Source organism: Euleptes europaea, chromosome 18, assembly GCF_029931775.1.
Source record: "Euleptes europaea isolate rEulEur1 chromosome 18, rEulEur1.hap1, whole genome shotgun sequence".
Taxonomy (NCBI): Eukaryota; Metazoa; Chordata; class Lepidosauria; order Squamata; family Sphaerodactylidae; genus Euleptes; species Euleptes europaea.
In genome coordinates this window covers 22,506,766-22,518,904 of record NC_079329.1, presented here as the reverse complement: position 1 = coordinate 22,518,904, position 12,139 = coordinate 22,506,766, and the positions used below count along the sequence as shown (strand labels likewise).

Below are 12,139 nucleotides of genomic sequence, written 5' to 3'. Positions count from 1 at the left end.
GTGGAAGTGCTGAGCCAAGGAGGGTGGGATCAGAGGGAAGGAGCAGCATCTAGGAAGCGGTAAGCAGGATACATGTAGAAGGAGGAAGTCGCAGAATAATGAGGCTACTGTGCATGTTTGTGAATGAGCATATGCCAACACGCATACAACAGGTTTGCTGGGGAGGGGCCATGGCTCAGTGGTAAAGCATCTGCTTGGCATGCAGAAGGTCCCGGGTTCAATCCCCGTCATCTCCAGTTAAAAGGACAAGGCAAGTAGGTGATGGAAAAGACCTTTCTCTGCCTGAGACCCTGGAGAGCCACTGCCGGTCTGAGTAGACAATACTGACTTTGACGGACCAAGGGTCCGATTCAGTAAAAGGCAACCCCATGTGTCATGTGTACCCTCGGCCACTCAATGGAAATGCTCTTGACTCTCTATCTTTGCCAAGCTGCTTCCTTCGCTTGTACCAACCAGATCTCCTACCTCTTTCAGAATTTGCCCCTAACCCATTCCTTTCTTCATGCTGACAAAAGGCACACAAATAAGGTAAGTAGGAGAAACTCCAATGAAAGTTCAGTGGTCCATGAATGAGCCTAGAAAAAACACCAGGCTTGTGTGCTGCCCCGTCACTTTGCATGCTGTGTGCCACAGGGGTCCCCGAGATCTTTGAGCCTGTGGGCACTTTGGGAATTCTGACACAGGGGAATGAGTGCACCCACAAAAGGGCTGCTGCAGGAGTTGGAGCCAACCACACAATGTCAGGGAGGGAGGTTGAGCGTACGTCTTCAACATTTTAGGCAGAAAAATCTGTTTAACGGGATGCCTTTTAAAATGAGCATCTTGTTTAAAAATATTTTCTTGCATACAAACAGCTCTCCTTCAGTCATACAGTGCAGATCTTTGTGGTGTGGCGGAAGCTGCTGCCAAAACAATTTTTAAAAACACTGCACAGCCAATAAGAAGCCCAGTTGGGCAAACGGTCTGCCTAACTCCGCACACTTTTAAAAACGATTGGCAGGAACCAGGAAAGGTGTCGGCAGGTGCAACGTCAGGGACCCCTGCTGTGAGCTGATTAGCTCTGCCCTAGTTTTCAGCAAACTATACTTTCAGTTAAATCTGAATGGGAAAACTGCACTTCATGCTTGCTTTGAAAAATCATGATTTCAAGACAGGACAAACCATGACATACCAGTTCTGGTTTACAGGATAAGCACAAACCACAGCTTGCTGAATCAAATGTAACAACAAACTATGGTTTTGTCCCGGGACGAGCCTACCGGCTGCCAGGGACGCAGTCTTCCCCCCCCTGCCGCCCGGGTCACGGGTTACTCACGGGGGCGGGGGGGGGCTCGCCGGGCCGCCCGGTCCTGCAGGGGCGAAGCAGGGGGACAACAACGCCGGTTCCCTTCTCTCTTCAGACAGCCGGCGAGGAGGAGCGCAGCCGCCCGGAGCAAGCACAGCCGGCCCAGGAACAGCCGGATCCGCCGCGGCCGGAGTGACGCGGCACGCCGGGCCCCGCCCCCCTCCCCAGCTGATGGTCGGGAGGGCGCGGACGGGGCGGGGAGGAGGCAGCACGGAGGCGGGAGAGGCCGCTCGAGCCACGCGAGTGGCCGAGCGACCTGGGGAAGCACGGGAGGAGGGTGGAGGGGGAAGGGGCGGGACCTCTCTGTCCAGGGGGGAGGATAAAAGGTGAGAGGGGAGCCGCGGCCGGGGAGGAAGCCGGAGAGGAGTGTCGTGCTGGCCAAGCGTGGGTCAGCCGACACCCTGGCAACATCCGAGGGAGGAGAGAGTTCAGACTCCCCCTCGGATTGGTCTGAGGCCGAGGAGGCTCCCCCGCCAACACCCCTCTCCGGGACAGATACCCCGGGGGTCGTCGGGACTCAAGCGAGGCGCGACAGGTTTGTCCAAAACCAGGAAGTAACAGATTTGCTTGCATTACATAACACGGTGTGAAGGTGGTGGGGGAGAGAGCCTTCTGGGGCTTGAACAAACCCAAATCCAGGCTTGCTGACACAACTTCACATCTCAGTTTGGTGTTATGTCTGAACTATGCCTAGTTTTCTCTTTCAACGTCCGTTTTCAGCACAGAGACTAGACAGGGATTGCAGGCTGCTCCTTTATTACAGAGTCAAGCACTAGTGGACTGAATAAAATTTTGCAATCACCTCTTCAGGGGCTCCACTGCCTGGGAAGAAATTGCCATTGTCGTAGCGGTGGAGAGAGATGTAGAGCACGCTGGGGTCACTGTAGAACGCCTGCTGGGTGCCGTTGCCATGATGAATATCCTGCAGGAATATCAACGGGAAAGGGTTAGGCCATGAGGGTACAATGCCCAGAGCCAATCAAATCATAGGAAAGGCTCGATCTAGGAGGGGATAAGCGACGGGTGCCAAACGCCAAATGCTCTTCCATTTGGACATCACAGCAAACTACACCCAAGTTTCCATCGTGGCTGCCCTCCCTTTCCCCTTACCTATCTTATTCCAACCAATACTTTGTCTTTGTAAAGCAGGGGTGGGGAACATCAGGCCTGGGGGCTGTTTCAGACCCGCAAAATCATTTGGTCTTGCCCTTTGTGGGCCCTGGCAGATCTCTAGCTCAGAAGGATCTAAGACTGCTGATCCGTATCCTCCCACAAACAGGAATAGCCTCTATTCAAGGCAGATGTGTTTGTTTTGCCGAGAAAAGGAACCTTTTTCCCTCTTGCAGAAGAGTCATTAGCTATGGAGCTGCTAGGACAACCCAAAAAACTGTGTTAACCCTTTCCCACCCAGGCCATGGAGAAACGTATTCCCTCTGTACTACAAGAGGGCTGGGGGCGGAAGTGGCGACAATAGAGGAGTTAAAGGGGGCAGGGCCAGAATGCGCGGTGCAGTGGGGGAGTTCTTAGCCAGTGTGTCCCCATTTCATCCCTGCAGGCGGAGGTAGCAGGAGCCGGCTGTAGAATCCGGCCCCGACCATGCGGAGCAGGAGCAACTCCGGCATGCAGCTGGACGGCTATGCCCGGCTGGTGCAACAAACCATCCTGTGCCACCAGGTGGGCGAGTGCGCCACTGGTTGGATGCCTGCCTGCTTGCTCGCAACGGGGGGGGGGTCATCTGGGGCAGCTGCCTGCTTGGGGCTTGGTCGACTAATTTTTAAGTTGATAATTTTGTATGGCCATCGAATGATGTTTTTTCATTTCATTTCATTTGTTTATTACGGTCAAAGACAAGTTTATACAAAAAGAGATATCATAATAATTAAAACAGAATGTCTGATATTTAGTAAAATAGTCTGTTTAACGTAAAAGTCATTTTAGCAGTTTCTTCTGCCTTATTGCACATGCCCTAGCACAGAATCTCGCAACCTGATAGGTAATATCTTTAACAGAATCTTCTAATAATAAAGTGGTATAACGAACTCTGTCTCTATCTGGGAAGCTAGACAAAATTGGATCTATGAGCATTTTGCGTATGTCTTGATAAAATGGGCAGTGTAATAGCACATGTTCAACAGTTTCCACCATTCCAGATTGGCATGGACAGAGGCGGTATTCGTAAGGGAGACTGGCATACCTCCCGTCAAGAAGAGCAGATGGAAGGGCATTAAAACGTGCTAAGTCGAATGATGTTATAAATATCGAAATGGCCCTTGGCGGAAAAAAGGTTCCCCACCCCTGTTGTAAAGGATCCCTGCCTGCTTTTCCTTTAGGCTGGCTGCTACTGATGTGTAACTGGAACGGCGCTGTCAGATTTTAACATGGAATGGTACCAGAAGTTTTTAAGTCTAAATGTATTAATATGTATTTTAATGAGATATTGTTTTATGACGATGTAATCCACTCTGAGCCCTGATTTGGCAGTGGCAGAGCAGGATATAAACCCCAAAATTTAAAAAATAAAATGGATTTGAATAAAGTGTGGGATTTAAGACAGGAGGGAGACAGCAACCATAAAAGTATTAGACAGAGAGCAAGCTGGCGCCTGCATGTGTGGTTGCGGTCCTCTGCCCACACTCCCACTGAATACTCCACCTGAAAGCATGCGCCTATGTGCTTTTTTGCTCCGTGTGAGTGGCAAGAACGGTGGAGACTTGAGAAGCACTTACCCAGTCCACAATGAGAATTTTGTTGACGGCAAGTTTTTGCTGGAGGAGCTTGGCAGCGATTGCAACGGAGTTGAAGAAACAGAAGCCCCTGGGAAATGAAGGGTGGTGGTGGTGGAGAGAAACAGCACAGTTAGAATGAAAGATGATAAATTGCAAGAATTGTCTTGTGCTGCCTGCTTAAGTGATTTATTGTTTTACATTTGTATTCCTTTCCTTTATCCCTTAGAAGCTCCCTGATCCATTGACCTTGAGCAGTGTAAATTTTACATCTAATGTTTGAGGGATATAAGGACTGAAATAAATCTTGCTATTGACGACGTAACCTTGGGGTCCCTGTCACTTAATAAAAAAGGCATTATGTCAGACACAGAGGCATTAGATTTATATGTTAAAAGAGGAGAGATATAACGTGATCAAAGTTCCTCATAAAAGCAGCATTCTAAGAGGGCATGAGCTAATGAATCCATAGAGTCAGAAGAGCAAGGACAGGTCCTTTCTGGGTATGGTATGTTCAAAATTCTGCCTTGCATAACCGTAGAAGGGTTAGTGTTCAGTCTAGCTAAACAGAAGACTTCCATTTGTATTTACAGGCATACCTCAGTTTATCACGCTTCACAGATATTGTGTTTTTTACATTCAGCAGACATCAAGGCAAGCCCCCCCCCATCAGCGAAAAAATTACAACATGCTGAAGGCCCAGATGATGGTTAGCACCTTTTTAGCAATAAACTATTTTACACATAATGCTATTGCACACTTAATAGACTATAAATATAAATTTTATTTGCGGCTAGTATGCCAGATAAAACAGAAACAGACCATATAGAGTAGATGTTTACAACCAGGGCCAAAGAAACTGGGAATCACCCAATTTTACATTTCCACAGATTAAGGAAGAATATTAAGGTGACGTAGCTTCATTGCTACTGCACAGTATTTTGCGACCTGGATGATGATTGGTGAGCTGTCTCCTAGCAGAAACCTTTTGGTCCATTCACCCTCATCACCAGAGCCCATTTCCCTAATCAAAGGGTCAATAACACTGAAGCAGGCTGACTTATAGAGGAGAAATCTAAAAAATACATGCTCACACTTAATAGACTATAGCAGGAGTGTCCAACTCAATTGTTATGAGGGCCGGATATGACATAAATGCCACTTGGTCGGGCCGGGCCTTGCCTCGCCAGCCCAGATTAAGAGTGGAGGGCTCCTATTGGACTGCCCTCTCCATAGCGGACCTCATGGCTTCAGTAGCTTCCTTCCTAGCTTCAGCCCTTACCGAGAGAAGCATCAAGCTCACCCGGTTTAAGAGAACTTAAATAAAATTTTAATCAATAAATATTATTTTTAATGAACAACGGAAGATTTTAACCTGTTTTTGCTGACGTTTTGGTGTGTTAAATCATGTTATGATGCCAATAAAGGTATTGTATAGAAGAGTGGGGGGGGGTTGGCTGGCTCATGGGCCAGATAAGAGCTCTCAAGGGGCTGGATCTGGCCTGTGGGGCTTACGTTTGACACCCCTAGACTACATTATAGTGTAAAGATAACTGTTATATGTACTGGGAAACCCAAAAATTCATGGGAGTTGCTTTTTTGCAATATTGCGGTGTTCTAGAACTGAACCTGCAATATCTCCGAGGTATGCCTGTATTGTCTTGTTTCCTCCCCACACCCCCAATTAGCCTCCTGGAGCAGATCTTGACAGGTGGGATGGAAACACACAAAGATAAAAGCTCTGCATCTCCCAGAAGTGTTAGAAGTTCGCTACACATTTCAGACAAAACTGTCTCAAGTTCCATAGTCTATCAGAATTGTCTACTAAGACTGGCAGCAGCTCTCCACGGTCTCAGGTCAAGGTCTTCTGCATCACCTGCTAAAGGTAAAGTTAGTCCCCTGTGCAAGCACCGGGTCATTCCTGACCCATGGGGTGACATCACATTCTGACGTTTACTAGGCAGACAATGTTTGCGGGGTGGTTTGCCAGTGCCTTCCCGAGTCATCTACACTTTACCCCCAGCAAGCTGGGTACTCATTTTACCGACCTCGGAAGGATGGAAGGCTGAGTCAACCTTGAGCCAGCTACCTGAAACTGACTCCGGTCTGAATCGAACTCAAGATGTGAGCAGAGCTTTTGACTGCAGTACTGCAGCTTACCACTCTGCGCCATGGGGTTCACCTACTACCCGATCCTTTTAACTGGAGATGCTGGGGACCGAACCTGGAACCTTCTGCATGCAAAGCAGATGTTCTGCCACTAAACCACAACCTAGTTCCAGAAGAGAGATTTTGTTTACACACACAAACACACATCCCGTTTTCTCACTTTGTTTTACCCACTCACATGGCTGTGGACTCCTCTGCGTGATGCCCTGGTGGCCGGATGACAGCAAATCCATTCTGTAGGGAGAAAAACATTCAGATATTGTACCACCAAAATTACATCCATCAGCTCTCTCAAGGGCTTCCCTGAAAATCAGGAAACAATGAGCGTGCGTCACACCAAGGTACCCGCAGAACAAAAAGCTGCACATACTCAGGTATTCTGGCCTTTATTTCCTTTCCTCTATTCCATTCTTTATGCTTGTAGACCTACAGGTCACAAGCAAAACAAATTCATAGAATCATAGAATCATAGAGTTGGAAGGGACCACCAGGGCTATCAAGTCCAACCCCCTGCACAATGCAGGAAATTCACAACTACCTCCCCCCTCCACACCCCTAGTGACCAGAAGATGGCCAAGATGCCCTCCCTCTCATCATCTGCCTAAGGTCACAAAATCAGCAATTCAATACATTCCATAATACATAAATAACCAAACATACAAAAATATAGTTATCTAAATAGTAGAGTTAAAAAGCAGTATCATTAAAAAACATAGATAAAAATTTTGCCACGGCGAGGGTTACATTTGGATCAGTATCAGCCAATAACTCTGCAACTATCTCTTGCTTTAGGGCAGGTCCCCACCTCTGAATGTATATTGTGATCCATTTGTCTCTGGAGAGATCATGCTTTTTACAATCTACAAAAAAATGCCAAACAGTGTCCAAACTCCCTGATCCACAATCGCAAAGCTGCTCGGAAAAGGGAACCCCTGAAAATCTGCCTACTGACTCCCCCAATGGCAGTGCGTTTAATCTAGCCTTGGAGAAGAGCACTCTGTATTTGGGAACAGATAAAAAAATTACAATAAGCAGGTAGAATCTTTGGAGTATTTGGCCTTTCAGTGCACTGACATAAAAGGGACTTCTTGTCAGAGGCGAAAAGCACACTGCACATGCTCAGGAACATCCTGCCCCAAGTGCTACAAGCACAGAAGCCAGCCACTCTACCAGTAGCTCCAACGGGGCTTCGTTATGTTCTTGACGAGAAGTAGCAGCGAGAGCCAGAACCAAGGAAAGATAACCGGCGGGTTAACCTCTGCACTTTTAGCAATTCTGAGACAGAATAAACAGTGGAGGGACCTTGGGTCCATCTAGGTCAACACCCTGTCTGTATTTCTTCAGAGAATCAAGGCATGGAAAGCCTTTCCTAAGTAACTGAAATCTAGTGGAGAGGCTGGGGGACTGAAGTGGAGCCCTTCTGTGTGCAAAGCATGTGATCTACCAATGTGAGCCACAGCCCTTCCCTGATGGCAAGCCAGGCTTAAAGGGGAGGAAAGCTGTTGCGATTCGGAGGAACTGCTGGCTGGGCAGAACCCACCTTAAGCTCCCCGGATGCCACTTTGAAGGCCAGCTCCAGCAGGCAGCCAACAGCCATACGGACCGCGCTGGACGAGTGCATTTCGTTCCACACTGTGTCGCTGTCAACCTGCCAAGGAAGATCAGAGCGTTAGAAGGAGCAAGGAAAGGGTCATCTGGCTGATCTGGGAACATCATTTGGGTTTTGGGCGAGCAGGCAGCAGGAGCTTCATACAGGGGTCTTAGGCTTTTAAAAGACTGACTGAAGCTCTTGAAGGGCAAATGTAGTTGCAGCTACCGGAAGATCCCGAAGGCATGATTGAAAAAAAAGAAAACCAGAAGACATTGAAAACTAAATCATGATGGGTCGCTGAGTTAGTCTGTCTGCAGCAGCAAAAAAGAGCAAGAGTCCAGTCGCACCTTCAAGACTAACAAAATTACTGGCAGGGAATGAGCTCACCTCTTTTGATAACAGCTAGACAGAATGTGAGTCCATCTATCCTTAAGTAGAGTGAAACTAAATGAGAAAACTAAATGAGAGACTAAAGAAAAACAATCAGGGACATGAGAAGTACAATGTCATCCCTCCCTTTGCTAAACATTAACATTCAAAAGCACAATACCTTCACGAATCACGTACGTACCCCAATGCCTCCACATGGAAGGACGGCATACATCTTCTGAGTAAGGGGCCCTGCAGGAAAAGAGGCAGAGAAGAAGCCAAGGTGAGCCCTTACAGCAGGCAGACAGAAAGTCAGATGTACTCAGATACCCACCCACTTTGGAGACGCCGTCAGAATGAAAACGGGGACCAGGAAGGGGCAGGTGGTGGGGAGCTGAAGAACAGACATTTTGTGCCACAGCCACAACACACAAACAGGCTTCTGCCTCAGTTAAAATTCAGCACCAAGAAAAACAGAACTGTGGTTTGTGGATATCATGCAAATCCCGACTGTTAGCAAACAACTGTTGTTTATGATGAATGCTGAAGTCTCACCCCCTAGAAATTCTGCTCAGCACCCCCTCTACTTTTCTGGAAGAAGAAGACGAAAAAAGAGTTGGTTTTTATACCCTGATTTTCTCTACCTTTTAAGGAGTCTCACTGGCCTACAATCGCCTTCCTCTCTCCACAACAGACACCTTGTGAGGTAGAGGGGCTGAGAGAGTTCTGTGGGAACCATGACTGGCCCAAGGTCACCCAGCTGGCTTCATGTGTAGGAGTGGGGAAACCCAACTGATTCACCATTTTAAAGTCTGCTACTCATGTGGAGGAGGAGTGGGGAATCAAACCCGGTTCTCCAGATTTAAGTCCACCACTCCAAACCACTACACCATACTGGCTCTCCTTTTCTGGAGGTGTCCAACACTTATTGCACACATACTTTCTCTGTTCCTCCAACCCCCCCCCCCCCATTTTCGCTATCTCCTCACAACGTCCACTTTTGCAACAAAGCGCTTCCTGGCCCATCCTGGCCCTGTGTCTCTTGCACCCCAATTTTCTCCTCATTATTCTCTAAAACCCCTTTTTGCTACTCAGCTGTAAAATCCCTGAGCCTTCTCCACCCCACAGTCTTGCACGTCTAAACGAAAGCCCCTCTGAGCCCGGAGACCATGCAGCAAATGGCGGCTACTAAATTAACGCAAAACGGTGGCCGACACACCAGACTCCCTACCTAGCAACTTCTTGCTGTCGAGCTTCTGCCGGTTCAAGGGGCTGGTTCCGTAGAGTAACGTGTGGTGCTCCGAATGGACCATCTGGATTTCATCCAGTGTTGCTTTCCGGCCCCGGATCCTCTAGCGGGGAAAAAAGGAGGAGTTTGGGACAGAGGAATCTGAGTGTGGATCTTGGAGAACCTCTGCAGGAACCTCTCTGCCCAGGGTCAGGGTTGCTTCCAAATGTCTTTTCCCATCAGCACATGACTTGAGACCTGTGTCTTTAGGTCGGGGCCAAAATTTGGTGAGAATGTCAATGCTGTGCCAGTTTCAATCCCGGGGTTCTGCAGATGTCCTGACTCCCTGTCTCATATTCTTTTGGACTGCCATCTTTATGATTCCCCAAGAGGAAACCTCATAAAACCTATAATTGCGAACTTCTCCTCAAATAACACGAAAATACTTCACAAACTATTAGCTGATAAGGATCCTGAGATAACCGAAAACGTGGCAAAAATTTCTGACGATAGCAGTCAACCAATGGGAATCTAGTCAAAAGTAGAATCACAACATTAAAAAATGATTTATATTCATTTTATTTTACTTAAACTTTTATCCTTTTATGTACTGCAAATTGTACTATGCCAATAAAGGTATTTGAAATTGAAATTGAGGGGGTCACCAGCTGGACCAAAGTTGGAAAGCGCCCCCTATTCCCCCCCCCTTTCTTCTTGTCATGCCTGGAAATGGCACAAATAAAGCTGCAGTGGCATGCCACGGCCAAACTAAAACATCCCTTTTGTGCTACGCGTTCACAAGAGAACCTGAAAGCGATTCTAAATTTTCCCATTTACCTATGATGCCTTCCACACCCACCGGCGCTGTGCACTGTTTAAAGTTAACATTTTCCTGCTCTTAGAAATATCAACACCCCCCACAGCGTCTTCCTGACACAGAAGAGGTCCCGTCACCAGGCAGAGATCCTGCTGTTGCTATGGTGAAAATCCAGCCCTGGCCAAACAGCCGTGCATTCTCTTTCAAGAACTACATCTTGTTTGTGGCAACCAGATCATGTGAACTGATCGGCGACAGGGTCAAGGACAGCCGCTGGAATTAAAAAAGGAAGTGTACTGATCTACCTATGACCACAACACTGAGAAGAAGAAAAACCAAAACACACAGGAGGAAAAAAGCTTTTTCACGGGTATGTGAGTTCAAATATATCACTCAGCGTTCGCAGTAATGGTACATTTTCCTTCCTTTATCCTTTAGAAGCTCCTTGATCCATTGATCTTGAGCAAGGTAATTTTAAATCTAATGTTTGAGGGTTATAACAACTGAAATAAATCTTGCTACTGACAATGTAAACTTGGGATCCCTGTCACTTAATAAAAAAGACATTATGTCAGACACAGAGGCATTAGATTTATATATTAAAAGGGGAGAGATATAACGTGATCTAAGTTCCTCATGAAAGCAGCATTCCAAAAGGGCATGAGCTAATGAATCAATAGAGCCAGAAGAGCAAGGACAGGTCCTTTCTGGGTATGGTATGTTCAAAATTCTGCCCTGCATAACCATAGAGGGGTTAGCATTCAGTCTAGCTAAACAGAAGGCTCTAGAAAGACGAGTAGTTGTCAAATAATAAGTATAAGCGGGCAAACAGCGTGGTGGTGGTATTCTGAAAAACTGAGATGAACAAACGTGGAGAGAATGAAAAGTTGTGCTGCGTAGTACATTTTCTGTAAATGATACATTTCCACTCATATCAACTTCCCTGCAATGCGATTGTGCTTGCTAGATCCATATTACATTCTGAAGTCCTTAACGCTAGGTTTCTTCTTCTTAAACTTGTGAATACAGTTAGATTAGTAAACATTTGTTTTTGATTCCCATGACAGTCCTTGACATTGCAGCTGTTGAGTCCAAACCTAAAACACAGTGTGAATCTGTAAAGTACATATGAATCTGTCCCGAGGTCTCAGTTGTTATGGGGGGGGGGGGTGTTCAGTTCATGCATGTCAATTATTAATTTGGATTCAAAACCCTACAAAAACTGAACATATTAAATGCTGGTCAATGTTTTATTTGTGTCTTGATGTCATTTATACCCACTTTTCTTCCCAGTGGGGATGCAAAGCAGCTCACATCGCTCTCTTTTCCTCCATTTTATCCTCACAACAACCTTGCGAGGTAAGTTAGGCTGAGAGAGCATGATTGGCTCAAGGTCACCCAGCTAGCTTCCGCAGTATAGCGGGGATTCAAACCTGGGTCTCCCAGATCCTAGTCCAACACTTTTAAGTAGTCCGTCTAGACATTAGGAAGAATTTTCTATCAGTTAGAGCGGTTCCTCAGTGGAACAGGCTTCCTCGGGAGGTGGTGAGCTCTCCTTCCCTGGAGGTTTTTAAGCAGAGGCTAGATGGCCCCTGTCAGCAATGCTGATTCTATTACCTTAGGCAGATCATGAGAGGGAGGGCATCTTGGCCATCTTCTGGGCTTGCAGTAGGGGTCACTGGGTGTATGTGTGTGTGGGGGGGAGATAGTTGTGAATTTCCTGCATTGTGTAGGGGGTTGGACTGGATGACCCTGGTGGTCCCTTCCAACTCTATGATTCTCTGATTCCTACTACACACTATGCTGGCTCTCTCTGCTTTCTTTTTGTTTGTTTTTTTATTTGCAATGGCGTAAAGGAAGTAAACGAGTAAAAGACTCACCCTCACAGCTAAAACTG

The 12,139-nt window shown here is 47.0% G+C and overlaps 1 protein-coding gene across 1 annotated transcript in view; it reads right to left on the bottom strand.

Annotated features, from left to right (window-relative positions):
* Nucleotides 1-12,139, bottom strand: part of HDAC5 (histone deacetylase 5) — a 98,523-nt gene that overhangs the window by 7,203 nt on the left and 79,181 nt on the right. The window contains exons 14-19 of the mRNA XM_056864818.1: nucleotides 9,429-9,549; nucleotides 8,400-8,449; nucleotides 7,778-7,885; nucleotides 6,416-6,471; nucleotides 4,072-4,159; nucleotides 2,148-2,267 (exon numbers count right to left, since the gene is read on the bottom strand). Coding sequence (XP_056720796.1) covers nucleotides 2,148-2,267; nucleotides 4,072-4,159; nucleotides 6,416-6,471; nucleotides 7,778-7,885; nucleotides 8,400-8,449; nucleotides 9,429-9,549 — 543 coding nt within the window. The remainder of the gene's footprint in view (nucleotides 1-2,147; nucleotides 2,268-4,071; nucleotides 4,160-6,415; nucleotides 6,472-7,777; nucleotides 7,886-8,399; nucleotides 8,450-9,428; nucleotides 9,550-12,139) is intronic.